Source organism: Sesamum indicum, linkage group LG3 (assembly GCF_026168435.1).
Source record: "Sesamum indicum cultivar Baizhima isolate 11 linkage group LG3, ASM2616843v1, whole genome shotgun sequence".
Classification (NCBI taxonomy): Eukaryota; Viridiplantae; Streptophyta; class Magnoliopsida; order Lamiales; family Pedaliaceae; genus Sesamum; species Sesamum indicum.
In genome coordinates, this window is record NC_142659.1 from 22,346,045 (window position 1) to 22,368,665 (window position 22,621).

General features: G+C 35.5%; 2 protein-coding genes across 5 annotated transcripts; both read right to left on the reverse strand.

The window, feature by feature from the left end:
• Positions 1–257: 257 nt before the first annotated feature.
• LOC105158421 (Tetratricopeptide repeat (TPR)-like superfamily protein) lies at positions 258–8,045 on the reverse strand. 4 transcript variants are annotated; one of them, XM_088878805.1, is made up of 5 exons: positions 7,770–8,045; positions 7,250–7,378; positions 2,577–5,648; positions 1,241–1,655; positions 258–634 (listed from the first exon to the last, which is right to left on the reverse strand). In XM_088878805.1, exon 3 carries the CDS (start codon positions 5,615–5,617, stop codon positions 2,801–2,803), a length of 2,817 nt encoding a protein of 938 aa, XP_088734931.1. In that variant the 5' UTR covers positions 5,618–5,648; positions 7,250–7,378; positions 7,770–8,045; the 3' UTR covers positions 258–634; positions 1,241–1,655; positions 2,577–2,800. The 4 variants fall into 4 exon arrangements, with proteins under 4 accessions (XP_088734931.1, XP_088734930.1, XP_011073479.2 ...); XM_088878804.1 differs by having other exon boundaries at positions 2,577–5,672; XM_011075177.3 differs by lacking the exon at positions 7,250–7,378.
• Positions 8,046–11,926: 3,881 nt separating this feature from the next.
• On the reverse strand, positions 11,927–17,549 carry LOC105158422 (geranylgeranyl transferase type-2 subunit beta 1-like). Its single transcript, XM_011075178.3, has 10 exons — positions 17,396–17,549; positions 15,272–15,326; positions 14,782–14,932; positions 14,461–14,577; positions 14,108–14,174; positions 13,814–13,962; positions 12,818–12,951; positions 12,619–12,717; positions 12,427–12,502; positions 11,927–12,280 (listed from the first exon to the last, which is right to left on the reverse strand). The coding sequence occupies exons 2-10, from the start codon at positions 15,323–15,325 to the stop codon at positions 12,186–12,188; spliced, it is 942 nt and encodes a 313-aa protein (XP_011073480.1). The 5' UTR covers position 15,326; positions 17,396–17,549; the 3' UTR covers positions 11,927–12,185.
• Positions 17,550–22,621: the final 5,072 nt, after the last annotated feature.

Here is a 22,621-nt window from a genome sequence, read left to right on the forward strand (position 1 = left end):
TGAATTTGTGTTTTGGAATAATTTAAAATATTTTAAAATAAGTAATGTAGGTTTGATGTTGGAATTTAAGAGACAAAAATCACTGTTCATTGTCAAATTATATATTTTTATATATAAATATTTTATGTTTAATATTGTACTTTTTGGAGACAAAAATTATTCTTTATTGTCAAATCATATATGTTTCATATTATGTATATATATAGAAAGTTGAAAAGCCAGAAAAACACACAGATAAGGTGTAAAACACAAAAACAAACATTAAATGTATTTTATCTTGTCTCAAAAAATGCGAGAACACGAATCCAAACACAGCCTTAACTTCTAACATTGACCACAAGCACATCCATAGCCATATTGGCTTCTTTACCATCTTATCTGAATCAAATGGCTCCAAGGTTGCTGCTTCGTGGACCACCTAAAAAACAAAACTGCACCTTTTTCTTTCCACAGACTCGCAATTTCACTCGACATCACACTTTTATGAGGTTGCGACGTTAAATTATCAACCTTCGATATGAATGAAACCAAATTATGCAAGAAATTAGAAGGAAACCTCCGCAGGCCAGACATCACATTGGCATCCAACTGCTTAAATTCAGGGTAGATGCAAGCACTGGAGGCATAGAAAAACCTAAAGACAAAGTAAACGTAACAATATTCAGATTTTTTCCGTAACCAGATGTGTCATATTGCATCTGGTTAAAAGGTAATTATCAACAATAAATGAACACAAAAGAAACACTGTGATTATGCATACTAGATATTGAGTAGCACCTTAGCAAAATATTATAGAAACACTCGGGGAAAGGGAAAATTCAAGGTTCCTTCTGTGTCAGACCACAATTAATTAGTTGAGTTATCGTTCACTCCTTACAATTACCAGCAACAGTAGGCACACAAGAAAGATTAGTCAATTCATTTTCCCACGCCTCCACCCAGCGAAAATTCTTAAACTTTGATAATTGATGTTTTAACTTTACATTGTTTGAAAAGAATTACTCATTAAAGATGCATTTAGCGTCTCCGAGAACGATAAGTTTGTTTGTTAACAGAAGTAAACAACTATCAATGTATACCGTTGTCTGATTATGCTTCGTAGTGTTCAGTTTTCATGCTCACGCATCATTAGATATACGGTACACCACTGCTCATAGCAGTATCCCTTTACAAATCCAAATGCATATAAATGCACATATCAGAAAGTAGGACAGAAGTTTTAACTTTTATGGAAAAGTACCTCTTTAACACCAATAATCCTTGCAGCCTCGATCATGTTAAAGCTGATCATTTATTGTTATACATTATGACAGAATGGTTAGACTGAATGAAGCCCATCCCTCCCATATCTGCCGCAAGATTGAACACATGGTCGACTCCTTTGGTAACTTTTAAACAGTTATCCATCACCCTCAAATCAACGAGATGAAACTCATGACAGAACCATATCCTCGGTCATGTGCTCGTTTTTCTTCCAGTCAGAAGCAATAATATAATGGGCCACGCTCTTCAAATGCCTGGCAATGTGAGAAGCAATAAAATCCACCAGCTCCTGTAATGGAAATCTGGAGCTTTTGTGACAGCCAGTAGGGTTCCCTTTCGAGGTTTTCATGTGTAATGCCTCATAGTTGGTGTCACCGGCGCTTCCCGTTATGCTACCAGCGGGCACAAAAATTCCAGAATGTGACAAACAAAAAGAATTAACAAAGAGATTAATCTACACTGGACTCGGACTGAAAAAGGCCGGTAAAATCAAATAAGTCAACATAACCACAGAATTAGCATCCACTGGTTACTGGAAAGCATAATCTGAAAGCATATCAAGAACTACTGAAACAGCGGCCGACGCAAGGAAGATAAACTAAATATACAATTGAATGAAACCAACCATTATTTAGATATGTCAAACCAAGGTAACTAAAAGAGAAAATTACTGAAATATAAGTAGAACTATAATATTTGTTCTAAAATACAAATTAACCTCTAGAAACACATACATTCTCAGCCACCTAATAAAGCTAAACCAAATAAATGAAAAATGGAAAGAGGCACAATTCTAATACTTTATTTACTCAAAACAGAGCAAAGAAGCTTGTACAATATGATTCAAGAACTGCAGAAAAGTAGCAAAGCCATAAGGAGGGAAATTGAACATTAAACAGTTTGCATACATAATTCTAACAAATAAGCTGTCAAGAAATAGGCTTTTAGATTATAACAAACAGAGCATATACAAACATAACCTCACTCATCCCTCCAAGTTCAGTAAATCAAAATCAACAAAAACCCAGAAACTATTCCAAGAAACAGAGCACACACAACCGGAAATGCTAACTCAGCGCTCTAAAAATTCCCGGAAAAATGAAACAAGTCACAAACTTTAACAAAACCCAAGTTGGAAAACCAACAGTTTAAACAAACCCCAAACACGCCCTCCATCATACACATGAATTTCCAGCATAATCTCAAGAAAACAGGGTGAAACAACACTCACAAACACACACACACCACATATATATATATATATATATAATTTTTCATTTCTCTTGAAGGAAATGAAATTTAGTTTCACTCACCTCAGAAAGTTTTGATTCTGGAAAGAGAGAAATGCAGAGGATCGACGTAGGATAAAGAGATTCTGTAGTGGCGTCTCTTCTTTTGAGTAGATCTCTGCTCCTCGTGAGCTGTGTATATATATAAAAATATATACTGCTGTCTCCTTAGCTTCTTTATCCTTCCTTTTTCTGGACATATTTTTCCTTTTGTGAGAAAAGAAGGCTAGACTCGACACAAGCATTAACTAGACATCATCATCTGTAACATCACCGTCCATGTCAACGACAGAAGAAAGGGTTGAAGTCCATGCTTGGAGGCCCCTTTCCGTGTTCTCCTTCCTAATCAGTTCAAGCTTCTCGATAGCATTCTTTGGAACTCCACATTTCAGGAGAATAATGCCGAGTGATTTGAATGTAGAGTCATCAGGTTGGATGAGAGATTTCAGCATCTCATCAAAAGTGGCTACTGCCTCCTTATATCTCCCGTCCGATGCGTACAATCCGAGCACGTGATTGTAACTCAACAAGTCTCTCATAAGTCCTAGTTCTCTCATCTTTCTTGCAATACAAAATGCTTCCACAAACCTTCCGTTCCTCTTGTACATACACAACATCATAGCATATGTAAATTCATTTGCGTCTCCATTTTGCTTCAAAGTTTCGAAAATCTCTTCCGCTTCTGATACCATGGACCGTTCGCTGTAGAGATCAATCATACAATTTGATGAGAACACATCAAGCCCTCCCTCAAATGACCGAAGCGTCTCGTATGCTTGTTGCGCTTCTTTCAAGTATCCTACTTTTGTATATAGCTTGATTAACGACTTACATATGACACCATTCATTGGCAAGCCCAGATTTCTCATGGCATCAAGATAATATGTTGCTTCGTTTATGCTTCCAATGTTAGCAAAAGCATTGATTAGGACACCATAAACAATGACATCAGGCTTTATGCCATGACCAATCATCTCCTTGTATAATCCAACTGCCATGTCCATCAGGCCCAACTTTGCATAACCTGAGATCACAGCACAATATGGAACGCAATCAATCACCAAGCCAACCTCCTGCATTTTCCTTAGATAAAATGTTGCCTTTTGCGGCAGGTCTGCACTCGCAAGCATTTGTACCAGTGAATTATAGCCGCATCTATCAGGAATTAAACCATGTTCTTCCATGCTCTCGAATAAGCAACAAGCCTGCTCAAATTTCTTGCTAATACCATAAGCTTTGATCATCACATTGAACTCAAGAATAGTCATTTTTTTTACTTGTCGGCAACAGTCGAAAACTTTCTGGGCTTCCAAAATATACCCTCTCTCCCCAAAAGCATCAATGTTGGCAGAGTAGCACTCAGAAGTCATATTTCCTCCAAGATGGAACCTCTGGAACCATGACCAAGACTTTTCCAACATCCCAGATTCTATGTACATTCTAGTCAAAGAAGACTGGGTAAATTCATCAATCTCCATTCCTCTTTCATCCATCTCTGAAATCAGCTTTTCTGCTTCAGCAACCATATGCCTTATTGAGAATGCATACAGGAGAGTCCGATAACTCACAGCATCGGGTTCAAGAGAAGCTTCCTTCATCTTAGTCAAGTATCTTGCTGCCAATTCTATATCATTGTGCTTAGCGTGTAGGGATATCAGGATGTTGTACGTTCGGGTATCAGGAGAGCATTTAGCTTTCTCCATTCTTTGCATCAGTGAAGCAACTTCATCTAGCTGGCCATTATTTCCAAACATGTGTATCATAGTATTAAAAGTCACCGTAGTAGGCAATATACCTTTCGCGAGCATTCTTTCAAAAGTCTCACTAGCTTCTTGCAGCTTTCCAGCTTTTCCATATGTGTCGATTAAAGTATTATATGTGTAGGTGCTCAGACAGACATTTGCTGAAGAATCACTACTAACATCTGCTTCGCTCCTTGCTATAGCACTTCCACACTCATCCATCACGGAGTTGCTCCATGACCAGTTCTTAAAAAACTCTTCAGCTCTCTTAAAATCCCCTGCCTTTTTATACATCTGAACTACAATCCCCGTGGTCACCTCGTCTGGCTCCATCCCACTTTCATTCATCAATTCTAGCCATTTTATGGCTATGTCCCTGAATCCTCCTTTGCAGTACACATCAATCAAAGTACCATAAGTTGAATTTATTGGCTTAATCCCCCTCTTCCACATCTCACCCCACAACCTCTCAACCTCACACCATTGCCGAGCTCTCCCAAGAATCCTAAACATTATATTAAAGTGAATTACATTCACTTCATAACATCCTTTCATCTTAAACCACTCAAAAATCTCCAGTGCCCTTTCCCACCTTAGCTGCTCCTTTAATAGTATGCTCCTTTCCTTATTAGTCAAGGTCCTTTCCCAAGGCTTCAAAGCCTCATCCAAATCATTAACGGTCTCCAGAGCTTCCAACATGGCGGGAATACACCCCCCATATCTGGCCCATTTCGTCGAACACTTGGTCTTCATTTCCTTAATCACTCTCCCCGACCTAACATCACCCCTATTTTTACCGTAATTTTCAAAACACCCACCTAATTTTCTCACATAACCATTTCTTTTCCCCTTTTCTTTCCTATAAACACCATTTTCTCCACCTTCAGCCAACGAACTACCTGTACGAAATTCCTCCACGGCACCATTAACCCCACTTGCAGACCTCAAATTCACTTCAAAGCATCCATTTTTCTGAACTCCACTATCTGGGTTCACCAATAAACCATCCGTAGTCACGTCTTCTTTCTCAAGAACCCGACCTCCGCCATTAAAGCCACCACCTTGAGTTCCAAAACGGCCAGAAAAGCTGTACTTTCTCTCAACTCTACCTCCAGGGGCTCTCTCCAAACCATTTTTCTTGGACATATGCTCATGACCAAGGCACTCAAGAACTTGGTTCTTCTGCTTCTTTTGTTTGATTTGATCATTGGATTTCTTGACAGGTGGCGTGACAGAAAGCCCCACAATAAGTGATGCGGGTTTTGTTGAACTCAATATGCGTAAACAATTGGTTGTGTCTGAAGGCTGAAACTGTACAATCATTTTCAGAATTATGTTGAAAGAGAGGAGCCTCCTGATATTGAAGAAGAAAAGCCATCTGTTACAATAAAATACAGATTGGAAAAGGTAATTACTTCGATTGAGACTTCGAATCGAATTCAACTCATTTACATCTCTATGTATGAGACTTATAACTTTATTATTTTGAGCTACCAAATAAGTACACTTATTAATCCACTCATACATCGACAAGTTGTTAAACAAGTAAATAATCGAATAAATGTGACATCAAATATAGTATAAACTCGCGCATGATGCCTAGTTTTTAATTTATTTAATATTTATTTTTTTTCTTTCTGCATCCTTAGATAAAGTGAAAAATATGAAAAATATTTTATTGTTGAAAACTTTTGATAAATATGGATACTGAAACTTGATTATAAAATATGAACTGCAACCTCATACTTATACATTTCCCTTTTTGAATGGACGGTGAAGATTAATCTTAATGGTGTGCTAAGAAGCTCTCGAGAACTCTTTCAAAAATATTTTTAAATATTATAAAGGTTTCTAAACTTGTATATAAAACTTTCTTAAAACTTCTCTAAACTTTTATATTTGTCTCAAAACTTGCATCCACAAACTTCCGTATTTATATTAAATAATCGCAATTTTTTTAATATTTTTTATTTCATATTGCATTTAGTGATGTTAATATTAACCTCTATACCTTCATCTACCCCATTAAAGCATGTCATTTTGGAAGTTGAGCATATGTACATCTCTAGATATTTCGTAACAAAATGAAAAAGAGACTTTAAAAATCTTATAATTTCAAGAAGTTTAAAATTCAAAAATATTGAGCAACATTCATAGTGAAAAAGCGGGAGATGAAATTCATTACTCAGGTATAATTTATATTAATTATTCATGATAGTAAGATAATGAGATAAGTTTTTATCAAAATTTGGAAAAGAATTCAAAGCAATTGTTATGATATCAAACAGTAATTAGTTATCTATACTAATTATAAAAAGAAACCTTCTTTTGTGTCTGATTTAGAAGTTATAATGTTTTTTTTTACATAATTTGCCCATTACTTTTGTATAATCTCCTCATTCTTTTTATGTAAAGGATAAAAATAGAAATTTTACATATTAAGGTCTCTCTGTCATTCTCTTTAAACTATTATTGTTCGTCCAAGATGTGGAAATATACATAAAAGGTTAAATCACCTGTACTTTTTGGGTTTCTGGAGTGGCTTATAGTTGCAACGGCATTCAAAGAAAAACTAATTGCAAGCAAAGTTTAACAGAAACTTAGATCACTCTATTTAGCCAAAAACACTATGAAATTTCAGCTTCTATACTCCAAGCAATACCCTGAGTTCCGACCTTAGGAAAAGAGAAAACACCCCAAAAAAACCTTAAAATCATCCCAACCCACCAAAGATTTCAAAATTTTCAATGTCATACCCAACTCCATAAGCAAAACACACAATCTAGAACCAGAAAAGCTTACATCCTGTATTCAGAAACAATACTACTCCTAAGCACACAAAAATAAAGGCAAAAACAGAGGATAAAAAGAACTGACTTTGGTGAAGAGATATATCTTCAGCCATTTACATCCTCCTAAGAAAGAACGAAAATGCAAAAGGACCTTCCCAAATACCTCAAACTTCATCAAATTCATAACCACCAGCACCAACCCACGTGTAAGTATGTGCATACGCATACCAAAAACCTCAAATTTCATCAAATTCATAACCGCCAGCACCACCCCAACAGTCTCCCCCTTCACCTACCAAATCAGTTCATATCCATTTTCATTTCTTGAAGCACCAAAGCAATACAGAAAATTCAAATTGGTGTATAAGAATAACATTTTAGCATTCAAGAATTACATACATCTCCAATAACAAAGATTTAACAATGATAAACTTTAAATATATGTTCAAAACCCAAAAAAAATATGTGCTGATTGTAGATTTTATTTTTATTCTTGCAAACACTCAAAAGGGTTTTTCCAGAATAGCGCGAAATGCGAGATTTTTGGAGAATTCAATAATATGAATTAGTGCTGATTGTAAACAAAAATATTAACAAGTATAAAAAGACTAGAACAACAACAGAAAAGCGCCGCCCATAAACACAAGCCGACGGTGAGACCAAGACTGAGATTAATGGCAAACCTGTTCGGGCTTCTTGCTTGGCCGACACAACAGCAATCGCGTTCCTCGTTGCCGGTGGTAGATGGATTGGGGCTTGCAATCGTTGGTTTGGGCTAGGGTTTTAGCCTTTTAGGACTTAGATTTGGGAATTGGGGAGAAAGAACAAAAAAGAAAAAAAAAAAAAGAGTGGGAAGAAACGAGAAAGAAAATGGAAATTGCGTAAAAATTGCTCACACCCCCCGAGACGCATGCAGTGAGTAAGAGGGAATTTGGAATGCTAGGGAGAGAAAATAAGGGAAAATTTAAAAAGAACAAAAATGAGAAGAATGAGAATGAAATTGGGGTTTTAAAATCATCTGAGGCGAGATTTTTGGAGTCCTCAACCCTTCCTTATTAAGATAAAAAATCAAGCAAATTTACAATGAGGAACACTTACTCCCTATCATTTATAAAAAGTTGTACAAAAAAAAGAGTACTACTCCCTTACAAATATTCACCAAAAGCATAAACGAGAAGTACTATTCCCTTACAATAAATTACAAAAGCATAAAAAATGAGTACTACTCCCTTACAAAAGTGAGACGTCCTAAGATTGGAGAGAAAGTTGGAGACAATAATCTAGTGTGTCAAAAAGTTTATGTCACTATACTCGAATCATCGGTTCCAATTAGCCCTACAAATAAAGCTATACAAGCAATCCAATAATTGCCACCAAAAGTGGTGCACCATCAACATATGTAATGCGACAAAATGGGGGGAGAGCTAACTGTACATTTGTCACATGGAAACTCAGCTCTCTCATCAAAGTAGAGGAGCAAAACAAGTTAAAAGATGAGCATCAAAGCAATAACTATGTATGCACAAAATTGGGGCACAACCCAAGCATGCTCACAAGACAAAAAAGGTAGAGTGCTCCAGAGAATACAACCAAGAAATAGGAGCGGAATCTATCAGCCATAACCAGCCCTACAGTGTCAGGCACGACATGCAGCCAGAAATTTGCAACAAACATCAACTCACAATCAGCTACAGCATATAGAAATTCGCAACAGTAGACAGACAACAATGCATTAACAGAAGTAGTAAAATAAACTACAACAGACATAAATTTACAGTCGTAAACAGACAATAATGCAATAACAGAAACTAAGGCAATCGGTATCAAGAAAACAACTCGGGGGGTCAATTACAATTTTGAATCGAACGTGTGGGAGACCGCAAGAGTCAAGATTTTAAAATTTAGAGTTGTGAGAAAGAAAGAATATATATTTTTTTAATAAAATTGTTGGTGAGATTTAAAAACCAAATTAAATGAAGAATGAACTTCAGAAACAGATTTTCATTTATAAATTAATACACCAGATATAATTGCCTATGAAACAAAAATTCCATTTAAAAATTATACAAACATGAGATCTGGTTGACCTAGGTAGTATATCAAGGCCAAAAGGGATGAGGCTGAATGGTTAGGACTCATAGTTGCTTTGGCTATCGGATTCTAAATTTGTGAGTACATTGTATTACGGTTTCAGTTAGGTCGCATCTTGAGAATAAGGCCTAAAATTGGAGTCGTACTTTTGGGGCGTGACAATTATTATTATTATTATTAGTATTATTATTTTTTAGAGGGTACAAAAGTCATTCACATTTCTTTCTCCAACTAATTTGTTTTTGCTTTTCGTGAATTAGTTTCTATATACTGTTGCCAAAATTGTAATTAATCAACTACGTAATACATAGACAATCTCGACAAAGTAAAAAATGATTAGTATTAATTAGTTGCACTTTTCAACATTTTAATTCCCGCTCCGGGGAATTGGTGTTTCACCCTAATCAAAAGGTATGAAAATTTTATTTTTTTTTGAAATTTTAAATGTTTTTTCATTATCCCATTTTATTTTATATTTCACGTATATCTATTTTTTTGTATTAGTTATAAATTTAAAATAATAAAAAAAAAACTCAAACAGGTATGAAGTTTTTCCTTTTTCTTGATTTGTAATATTCTTTTATTATCTTATTTTTCTTTATAGTTCATACATATATTATTTTTTATGTGTTAATAGGATTTTCAAAACTCAACCAGGTATGAAATAATTTTTTTTGCTTTATTTTTATTTTTTTATTATCTTGTTTTTGTTTTATAGTTCGTATATGTGATTTTTTGCGTTAATATGATCTTTTAAATCTACAAGAAATGAAAAAAAAGAAAAAAAAAATACTCAAGCAGGTATAAAATCTTTTTTTCACTTGCTTTTCAATGTTTTTCTTATTATCTTTTTTTCTTATTTTATAATTCATGTATATGTAGTTTTCGAAATACTTCTCAAAAGCACATACTTCTCTTTTAATAGCTCTAAATAGTATGATGTGTGCCCCAGATTCATGAACTAGAAACTAAGAAGATTAAAGTGTGAATGGTCAGAACATCGGCCATTTCATTAGGACTACGATGATTAAAAAGAAGTCGTTCTAAATTCAGCGAGGTTTTTCTGTTGTCGATTGTCTTACCACATCAAATAAATTTGGGATATAGTTCTTTTTCGCCCTTTTTATTGGTTAAATTACTTATTGGAGTCTGCAGATAAGTAGGTTCTGAACAGCCTCCATTTACTCTTCCATCGAAACGGCATTTGGCCGTTCCAACGTATTATGGATTCGACTTAGCACCCTTAAGTTCATTGGCGGTAATAAGGTGTTGACTTATATGTCTAGCTTAATGTAAGATTGAGTTAATTCAGAAATAATATAAGGTTGAACCCTCATCTATTTGTGCTACCGATATATCTTAATAGAATGGATGTATGAACACATTGTATGATTAGTAGAAGGGCGATACAGCTTTACCGAGCAAGAGACAGGTATTTGGTTAATCTACTTTATAACTCATTCATCAATGGAAATAAATTACCAAGTTTCTTGTTTATTATTTCAGAACTCTGCACAAATATTTTCGACAGAATCCAGGTTATTTTACTGCAACTTATTCTTCAACACACTAATGCACAATTATGCCTTGTATTCTGGTGCCGAATTGTTTTGTTGTGATATAGAATGACATTGAAATCTGCTGCTTGAAGCAGTGAAGCTAATTGAATACATCATTGATCACATGAATCAATATTCTCTATATCTATGGATCATTTTTTGCTTATGTAATTAAAGGATTATATGATGATTGGAAAGCTTGAATTAGTTTAGGTCATTCTATCTTCTTGGAATTGCGTTTTTCTCCTTGCCTATGGAGAATCTCATGAGCATTCTCTTCTTGTAGATGCGGGTGACAAAAATGAACATTACTCATGGAAGCAACACACTTTTTAAAAAGAAAAAGAAAGAGACAGAGAGAGATTTTTTCCGAACTTGGCCTTGTACAATTACACACAGACACACACACACACATATATATACATGTTTGAAGAGTTGAAGAACAAATGAATGATCTAAAGCATGTATTTGATACCAGTTCCATACTAGGGCTCTGGTGCAGCCCCTGTGCAGTGACAGTGAGTACACACACTACCACCATATGCAATTGTTGCACAGGTATGTGGCATTTCACCTGAATAGAATTGCACTTGTTCTCCAATTGTATGAATGTAGCCGGAAACTTTTCTAACTTGTTTCTACTTTACTACTGAAGATGGGAAGCTCATTCAACAGGGCAATTTTTGAGGAACACATAGAAGAGAAGCTTACTGGATGGGCTCAAAAGGCAAGGGGGAACAAGGGCCGGCGGAAAGCAACGTGCACCGCTGGCTCAAGCCAAGTCGGCAACAAAGAGTCTCCTCCCTCAACTGCATCTCAAGGCAAAGAGGCCTACAGATTGAAACTACAAATGTCTCATACGATCAGAAATTAGCATCCCCTGTATCAACATCCAGACATTATTCTTACAGAGTAATCATACTTGTTACAACACAGATAGCACCACATATAATATGTTGTCAGTAATTGTTCATCATACAGTTTCCACCGCTGCCTAAATACACACCACCACGCCAAATTGACAGCCTAGTACCAACTTATACTTCACACACTGCTCAAAACTGTGTTTCCCAAGGTTCGATGCCTTCCATTGTAGTTAAACTTATGTCCCACAAAACTTACCATGTCCTTTTGACAAAGTAAGGATCTGGTTCAATTCCACCTCCTTATACCCCTACCATAGACTAGGATATTATCAAGAATCAAATTAAATCTTGAACCAATGTAACATTAGGATGCAACCAGATAGGGCACACTTGCCATGATTTTAATTCATGCCATCATGATTGGAGGCTGTGGCAAACTAACAAAACCCATATCGGGAAATTAATCAAGACAAGTACACAACATATTTGCCAAGGTTTCTTGATTATTTTAATTATTTTCAAGTCAAAGAAAGAAAGATGGGCAAAATGTGTCATCACCAGCGAGTTGTATTAGTTGCTATGTTTATTTTCCAAGGAAAATTCTATTTACAACTTCGACGGGCAATGCATAAGCTGGATCTATAGCCTTCAATCCTGGAAATTCGAGAAGTGAAAGACCTGAAGCCACAAACAGGAAAAGCTTTGTCAAACGAATGGTGTTGGAAAAATAAAAATGATGTCTGGCTGAACACTGGAAAACTACTAAGAGATTGTACACATTTTCTTATACCTGGGTGCATAATTAAGCTTACACTATCACTTACCAGCGACACCAAAATAGGTGTGGAAGACATCAACAGCGTCATCTGGCCTATCTGAAATTCCTCCATTTTCTTTATCCTACATCATTAAAGGATGTGAGCGCACGAATTTCTTACTTCATGTGATAGGTAAAAAAACATGATTCTATGAATAGCAACTCCAAACTGAAACTCATTTTCCAAACCAATTATAACCTGACAATCCAAGATGAAGTTAACAAGCTTTCCTTTGTCAATCCAGTGAACTCTATCAATCAAGATTAGGCTAGAAAGAACCCACCATGAGTAGCAGACCTGAAATTATGACTTGTTTTTAAATTAGAACTGTGTTTTTTAATTTCTTTTTATTTTTGCTTTGACAGAAAAAAGTATATACGAGCAAACAATCACCCACATCAGGAAGCTTCTCGGGACGCCCATTCAGACCTCCAGATTTTACTTGTCGTTCACAGAGCCACCATCCAAGGAGGTCCTTATCAACATGATGCAGAGAACCAGTAATAGCAAGAGCTCCGACACAACAGAAAACTGCAATAAAAGTGGAATGAAATGAATGTCATGAAAATACTTGTTTATTGTTCTGGATTAAGTTCAAACAGGCTCAGATCTTGTGCCATCCTAGTTGTGTAAAATCATCACCACTTGACATTTAATCTTAGATTTCTCTATGAATGAATCAAGTTCTAATATTTGATTCTAATCCTCTTCCATTTACTTTTGTTCCTTTAAATGGGAGAAGTTATCAGCAATGCTTAAAAATATTACAGCAGTTCAGACATTAATGGACTATCAACCCCAGTTTGCTCTCAGTAATTAACAGGGGAAGATGACTAATTAGCGAAAAAAAAGGGGGGGGGGGGGGGGAGGAAGAAAGAGGATGAGAGGCATAAATAGTTGGTATCAATTCTAATAGTACACTGACGACGACTGGAATTTATATCAGTTAGGCTCATTCATGAGAATTTTGCTTTACCTTTTAGCTTGCTGACATCTTCTAAACAAAAAAGTTGCCAAATAACTGAATTGCTGAACATGACAGTTCTATTTTGTCTCATATATTTACCTACTGGAACATCATAAACTAATTAACATTTTCCCAACCAAAGTCCCATTAGATCAGTTTACGGATTTATATATTCTCCTCATGCGTGGGCTAAATACAATCTTTCAGATCCATTTTTTTTAAAAGAGTTGCGTTCTAACCATCAAGAGAATGCGCAAAGGGAAACAGTCAACCAATGGGTCAAAATCATCATTCCAATTGTTTGTCTATAAGTTAGTAGAATAATACCACATTACCACTCAAAATCCACATCCTATGTAGGTAGGGGACATAACAAATGATTGAAAACAATCCACAAGTACATGCAGCATCTTAAGACATACATACTTTGCCCAGCGTGAGATTCTGCTCCAGGTGTGCATCCAAATCCACCATCCAAATTCTTGCAACTGACAATGTACTTTACAGCTCTTTCCACATTTATTTTGTCCAAGCGATGTAATAATGCAAGAGAACATATTGCAATATACGAAAACCTAGGAAAACATTGGGCTTGTGATTATGTTTCCTTCAAACAGAAAATTTAAACTGAAATTAATAAGATAAAAATGGTAACAATTTTCCAATTTGAAAGGAAACAATAAACAAATTAACAGGGGAACACAGAATACTGGAGAATACCTTGTATCTATTTCACCCCACATGTCACCAGAAAATGATCCATCTTCATTTTGTAGGCTTGCAATATCTAGCTGCTAGGTTAAGTTTATTAGCATATTGAATCTTTTCTTAGATGTATTAAAGAAAGAAATAAGCTTAATACAGTAAAAAGAAACTGCTCAGCGAGAAGCAACTCCAAGAGTCATCCTTAGTAACGCCTGCATCAATGCAGATTAGCAACTAACATCCAGAATTTTCAACAGAGGTAACTAAAAGTTGACACTTTAACAAGGACTTTAGATGCCTATGTTTACCTCATAGAAATCAACTTCAAGAACTATCCAAAAGACTCAAAAATAAATATAGGAAGATACAATTTGCAACGTTCTCAACGTCAAGAACATCTATCTTGTCAAACAGCGCCAAAACCTGAATGGCACTCAGTGTGTACAATATGTGAGGATCATGCCCTATATTACCACCAAAACCACCTGCATGAACAAAGGTGTGACAAAGAATAAATCAAATTTATCAGGGTGAAGGAGTTACTGCATTGGCTAACTAGAACAAGCTGGGAAATTCAGATTAGTCAAAGATACAAACTCATTTGGTTTTCCTATAGACCTCTATTCGACTTATATTTGATTATAAGTGTAATAGTTCTGAATAGAATAATCAATGCAAGAATACAAAACCAGATTCATGTTGGCACTGCATGATCCATGACACGACCTCATCTTGATCCACTGCATCAAGCTTTCCTAAAATATCAAGTGTTGTCAATCCCCAATAAGCACCATTTACCCTTAGGTGCTCCATCACCACAGACTCAAAATCATCCTTTTTCTGATACAAAAGGAGCTCAACATTAATTTTTCTTTATGCTAATTGAGAAGAGAGTCCTGATTATTTATGTAAACTATAACAAGTAAGCAGAATGAACATACATAAATCAAATAATTATGAGTACCAGCTCACTTAAAAAACAAGTAAATGAAAACACAAAATAAGCAAGATTTATTAGGGGTTTAAAAAATCTTAAGCACAGATGTAAGCATTAATCACATTATGCCAAAGAATAAAAGAACCTTCAAATCTATGAGATACATTATCTCATCTCTTAATGCTCCAAAATGCTATTAAAACCACACCCAGCATAAAGAAATAAATGCATAGGAGGCATACCTTTTCAACTGATAAGATGTACTTAACATGCTTTTCAGTCATGAGCTCTCCCATTCTGTCAACAAATCAAAATGAGAATAAAGACCAGAAAATGTAAAGCTGTTCAAAATAAAAGGTTTATTGCATCCCGTAAAAGTCCATGGAATAGCATACATCTTCCTGTTCCAATTCCAATTAATTACTCATTCACGCTGTAAATACTTGAGCAATAAAATTCTTCATTTGCTAATAGGCACAAGTATTTGATTCAGATCAATATCCAACTCCTACGGTAACAAACAGATCAAATGAATATTAATTATTCAAGTTAACCAAATTTCCAGAGAGGGGTAAGTATGCGAAAAGGAATCTGAACTTGTTGGTTTCCAAATCAGATCGTGAAAGGTCTTATCTACATCTACTTATGTCAATACAACCGGATTGGGGTACTTGGTGCACTTTCCAGGAAGAAAGAACCGAACTAACCTTCGGCTTCGCGCTATTCTTACTACACTAAGAGCAATGCCCTCTATGTAGGAAGGGAGTCAAAGAACAATGGCGTAAGAGGATCCGCTGCTCATTACACTACAAGAAATTCCACTTCAAGTAAAGAAAAAATTTGTAACTAGATGTCAGATTTTCATCCCAAGTACATTACAAGTTTCGTCCTCTAAAGCCTAGCACTAAAACTTTTAGGCTCTGCGCCCAGGGGTTCCACAATCCTCATCATTTATGATATTTTTCCAGAGAGAAAAACCGGACCAGGAGAAATTGAAGTCAATTCAATAACAATGAACAATCATAAATAGACCTCATTGAATTGACTTCAAATTTCTCCTGGTTTCTCTCTGGCAAAATGTCATAAATGATGAGGATTGTGGAACCCCTGGGCGCAGAGCCTAAAAGTTTTAGTGCCCATAGTAGTCAGTGGCGCACGACGCACAATGGCGCCAAGGGCTCTTGGAGCCATGGCGCACGGTGCGGCACGCGCCTTTTCTAAGGATGTCGCAAATATAAGAAATAACTATATATTTATATAATTAGTATTATTTTGACTAGATTAATGTATAAGGAGTTAAATAAGACATATAAAGCAAAAAATTCAACATAACAAAACTTCATGTAATTAAAACGATCAATGTTGAACCGTTGAAGGATAGCAAAAGTCCTAAAGATTCAAATAAATCCTAAATAGTTTATCAAAAAATTAAAATTTAAAGAAAACTTATATATATTATATTTATACTAAACTAAACAATACATACAGCCTTATAATTGAATTATTGAAAGTCTGAAACTGAAATAAAATAATAAGAAATGGATGTTTGTAGTTCAATTGGTGAATGAGATACTATTCAGCTGTATTACTCATAAGCTGTAAAGCAGTAGCATTTTGTTTCTATAGTACATAAAATCTTAACTGTTGACGCCAATTGGTTAATGGTATATGCTACTGAAGGAACTCAAATTGCTACATTGATTAGTTCTCTGCATTGGTTGGAGAGACACCAAGTGTTTATCATCACCTCATGCACGTGTTATTATCTTTATAGTTTTTTCTTTTCACTTATCACATGGGTCTTATATATTTAGCTTGAACTTGTAACAGAAATAGGGAGAGAAGATGATGGTCCCTTGGATCCCAGTGAGGATGATTTCTTTTAAATGGGAGCTCTAGTGATCATGCTGATGCAGATCACGAGTAGAGTGCCAGGTACCTCTCCCAACTGCCAGTGAAGTCGGTTTTGTATTTCATTTTTGTTTTGCTTTACGGTGTTGAGCAATTTGGGTCACAAAACCAAGGGTGTTTTGCTTATATCTTCTCTACTGAACCCACAAATTCTCTGGGCAGCATAGTGAATATTGACATCACTACTATTCATAAAAAAAACAGACAATTATAGATTTCAGCTACCATATGATGCTTGATTATGCTCATGACATTAAAATTTCCAAAACAGACATTTAATTAGTTTACGGTTCTGGTTGTTCTCACTGCATAAAATGATCCAATCACTACCGAGTTCAGAAGAAATGCAAATCATTGGTAAAATTATTTCTCACTGCGATTGTTGCCCTCAGAAATTATGGGTTTCTTCAAATCAAGCAGGTGGATTTTGTTAGAGGAAGATAGGGGAAATGTACCTGGAGAAGGTTGTGGACCACAGCAACGGCACCGCCGGCGATGTTCTCCGATCGATTGAGGGTTTAGGGGTTTCTATCGTGACTGAGAACTGAGAAGAGAAAACAGAAGAGACAGTCAAAGCTAATTGTAAATCTAATTGTTATAATTAATTAATTTTATTTATTTTCCAAAATTTATCATTTCTCTTAATTATCCTCATATTATTGACATTTTCATTTTAATAAAATAAAGTTATGGTCTCATATTTATGAAATACTTTATAGGCTTTATTACTTATGAATACTAATCTAAATATCCAAACTATATCACACACCAAGTAACTAGAACAAACAATATATTTGAAAATAAATAGAGTCAAATCTAATCTTATGGTTCCTAAAATCATAAAATGAGAAAATATCACCTTAACAAAAACGACCTCCTGGGTCGGCACCATCTATTCAATCTATAGAAAATTCAGAAATTGATCAAATTACTTAACATCCTGATGGATTTGTAGAGTCAAGTTTTGTAAATAAAACTTACTAAAAACAAATAGGACCTTTTACTCCCACCACATTGCTCCTTTTAGATACTGAACTTCAGAAACAATTAGACCTACTACCTCAATGTTTCAGGAAATAAGAATAGATCAAAACCTTGCACAAACAATTTACCAAAATTATGAGGAAATAGAATCTCCTAAGTTGGCACCCTCCCAAATTCTTACAATTACTAAAGAATTTTCAATTGATAAAGATCTTTTTAGAAAAGATTTTTTTCAGAAAAAAATACTTCCAATAGAAAATGGTTTATGAGTACTTTCTCTAAGTCTCAAAAATCAAGAGTTGAACGGTATGAAACCATGTCATATATTAAATAAAATATTCTTTTTTTTCTCATATTTGTTACAAATATATGGATAGCATAAATCAACAGTCATTCAAAAAACCCTCAAAAAATGGACCAAAATAGATGGATTGATAATTTCCAGCGAGCATCCCCCATTAGAAGAATTTGGGATCTCTATAAAAGGCTAAGTTATCAAATGTCTCCCAGTTAGTGAACCAACCACCAATGAGGTAAACTGAACGGTTTCAATCCATGTAATACAGGTCAATAGAACCTAGTGATCTTGGCTTTTTTTGTTATATTTTTTGTGCAACAGATTCAAATGAGCCTCTAAAGGAGACATTAGCTAGACGTTTGCCATGACCAATATCTTTTTTTGCTGAGTTTCGCACTGCTCTTGTTCTTTAGCAATATCATCAAAATGTGGGATTGAATTCATTTGCTCTTTCAGTTGTTTCTTTTTTGCAACATATTCTCTAATCTCAAACCGCACATACTCTGGACATTTTGGACACGGTTTTGAATTACGAAAACCACCAATAAGACGTTTGTGTCTTGTAATGCCTCCTTTGTGTACCTTTGCACAAAAGTCACACTTGACAGTATTTGTGTTGTTAGGATTAGATAAGGATGCATAATTCCATCCTGGATCCTTCTAGTTTGAAGCTTCAGACATTCTTATTTGAATAAAGATTAATCTAAAAATAAAATAAAATAAATAAATTTGGATGTATTAGATGACAAAAAATAATTTAATTCACCAAAAAACAAAGAAATATAATATGCAAATACATATATTTTCAAAAAAAAATTAGAACTTAAAATAAATAAATAAATAATACTTATATTTTTTTCCTTGCAAAAATTAGAGAAGCAATTTCATAAATTCAAATTTAAAGGATACGTAGTATTAGTAGTTATATATAGGCAAAATATCACTTTTAGTCCCACTAGATAGGGTCCTTTTCACTTTTGGTCCCACGCTTTACGTGTTCAACACCTTTAGTCCCAAAGTTCTATTTTTTTAACACCTTTAGTCCTGCTCTGTTAACAACTAACGGAAACCGTTAATCAGCTGGTAAGTAGCAGGTCGGTCAACTAGTAAGTCATTTCAGACGAAAAAAAAAAAAAGACATTCTCCCCCTTTTCCCCAAATCCACAAAACAAATCCCCTAAATCCCTAATCCCCCAAATCTCTTTTTCCCAAATTCACGAAACAAATCATCTCAGTTTTTGGAGCAAAGAGTGGCGGAAGGAAGATGAGCTTGAGGCACCAAGTGCTCGTCGATTTTTCAGACCCTAAGTATGAGAAATACGGTTAGTAAACTTGCAAATTGTTTTACGATTTCAACGATTTCCAGCTTGGGTTTGTTTTTTGTCAACTTGCAGTTGTTTGTACTGTTGTTTTGTGAAATAATGGATTTGTTTTATATTATTGTGTATATTGTTTCTGAGACATATTTTTGATCCCCCGATGTTATTGTTTTCGACTTTTGAGGATAAATGGGTTTGTTTTTGTCTATATGTTGTTGTGTGTGTTGTTTCTGAAATATATTTTTGGTCCCTCGATGTTATTGTTTTCGGTTTCTGAGAATAAAGGCATGTGGTCCATCCAGTTGTAACTTTGCTTTCTGTTTCTGAGGATAAATTATTGTGTTACTTGTGTATTGTGGTCCCTTTTTCTGATGCATGCTTTTTTGTTTGTTTTTTTTTTTTTTATATTTTTCAGGGAATGTACCCTTTACACTATCATTATGCATCATGGGGGTTCAATTATTCGTAGCCCTAAACCTGAATATGTGGTAGGATTAAAAGTAAGTTTGACTTTGTGGATGTATTTAATGTTACTATGGAGTACTTGAACAAACTTGGTGAGAAGTTGGGTTACATGGGGCCTAAATAATTTTACAGACTACATTTAAACAGATTTACACAACTCAAGTATCAAACTGAGGTTGTCAAATTTACTGAAGCATACAATCCCCAAAACAGAATCCTTACCTTGTAACTGGAGTGCGTAGAAACCCCAAATAGTCAGCTTGATTTCTCAAACCCTAATGTTGAACCCCAAATGTCTAAAAAGGGAACGGGGGTAGTAGTGGATGATGGGAATGATCCTGAATTGAATGAAGTAGAATGGGATGAGGTTTGCAGACTAGTGGATATGTATGCAGATGACAATGAGGGAGAGAGTAATGGGGCAGGTGATGATGATGAGATTAGGGTTGCTATATTCATAGTTTGCAATATTCATGTGATGATGTATGCTCGAGTGGAGATGATTTTGACTCTGTTGCTGGTTCTGATGAGGAGAAAAAAAAAACCTCATCATGTTTTCAATTTTGGAAACAAATATGATCCTCACTTTGAAATTGGGATGATATTTAGTAATAAAACAGAACTGAGAGAGGCAATCCACAATCATGCTATGTGTACAAAGAGGAGTTTGAAAATATTCAAGAATGATAAAAGAAGAGTTTATATTAAGTGTCTAGGGGATGGCATGCCCTTAAATTTGGGGAAGGGAGTACATTCCAAATCAAACAGTATAACCCAACACATAAATGTGATAGATCATTTAATGTGAAAAATGTGAATAGCAGATGGTTGTCAACCAAATATGAAGATGCTTTCAGAACAGATCTTAAAAGGAATGTGAAGGGGTTTAGAAAGAATGTAATTAAAAAACTTAGATGTTATCTATCAAGAAATCAACATATAAGCAAAGAAAAAAACACTTGAAAAAATTGAAGGCAAAGCTGAAGATCAATTTGATTGTTTGTGGGACTATGCATCAGAATTAAGAAGCAGTAATCCTGGGTCCACAATGATGATGGTAATGACAGATGGGGATGATGGGGCAGAGAAAATTTTCTAAATTCTATGTGTGCTTTGATGCTTTGAGGAAAGGTTTTTATCTGGTTGTAGACCTGTGACAGGGGTGGATGGGTGTCATCTAAAGGATCCCTATGGAGGTGTTTCGCTAACTGCAATTTCTATTGACCGAAACAATAATTTGTACCATTTCGCACTGCTCTTGTTCTTCAACAATATCATCAAAATGTGGGATTGACTCCATCTGCTCTTTTAGTTGTTTCTTTTTCGCCACATATTCTCTAATCTCAACCCTCACATGCTTTGGACATTTTAGACACGGTTTGAAATTACGAAAACCACCAATAAGATGGTGTTTGTGTCTTGTAATCCCTCCTTTGTGTACCTTTGCACAGAAGTTGCACGTGACAGTGTTTGTATTGTTAGGATCACGTAAGGATGCATAATTCCATCCTAGATCCTTCCATTTTGAAGCTTCAGACATTTTTAATTGAACAAAGATTAATCTGAAAATAAAATAAAAAAATAAATTTGGATGTATTATATGATAAAAAATAATTTAATTCACTAGAAAACAAAGAAATATAGTTTGAAAATACATATATTTTCAAAAAAAATTCAGAACTTAAAATAAATAAATAATACTTATATTTTTTTTCCTCGCAAAAATAATTCATGAAGCTGGGCCTATTTATAGATGCACAACTTGGTTGCTGGAGAAGCAGGGACTCTACACCAGACACAAAAGTGACCAACGGAGCTTTCAATAACAGAAGCAAAAAATTCGGCAATGAGGAGACTAGGTCACTTAGGAGTCCAAAAAATGTGAGAAATGAAGAATTTGAATGTAATTTTCCCAAAAAATATATATAACCGCTAGTGCCTAGCCCGGCCCGGACCGGGATGGGACAGGCGGACACCCACGTGTGGTGATTCTTCCAAAATCCACCTACCCACACTTCTCATTCCAAAGATAGCAAGATGGTTTAATATATAGAGAAGAAAAGTTATTTGCATTTTCTATGTGGGACAATTGCATTAGTCATTGCCAACAAATAGTACTAGTAGCCGTAGTAATGAAAGGAGAGAGAAGAAATATATGGAGTTGATCAAAGTGGAGCTGCAAGTAGGGGTGGGCGGTCGGGTCGGGTAGATCGGGTCCCGACCCGACCCGATCGGGTTCGGGTAAAACGGGTCGGGTTGGTCGGGTTTTTATGGCGGGTTCGGATAAACCGAAACCCGCCTATTTTTAATCGGATCGGGTTCGGGTTGTAAAAACCAACCCGATTTACCCGATCGGGTACCCGAATTAAAAGGGGCAAAATTGAGAGGGTTTTAATAAAACTCGTTCTTCCCTTTCTCTCACACAGTTTTCTTCCTTCTTCCTTTGTCCGATTTCTCACTTCTCAGTTCTCAGTGTCACCGTCGCTGTACCTTTCTCAATCACCGCTCACCGGACTCACCACTCACCACTCGCGAGTCGCCGTCGCTCTCCTCTCCTCTCTTCTCTAAACTTCTGAAATCTGAAGTTCTGAACCCATCTCCTCTCTTTCACTGTG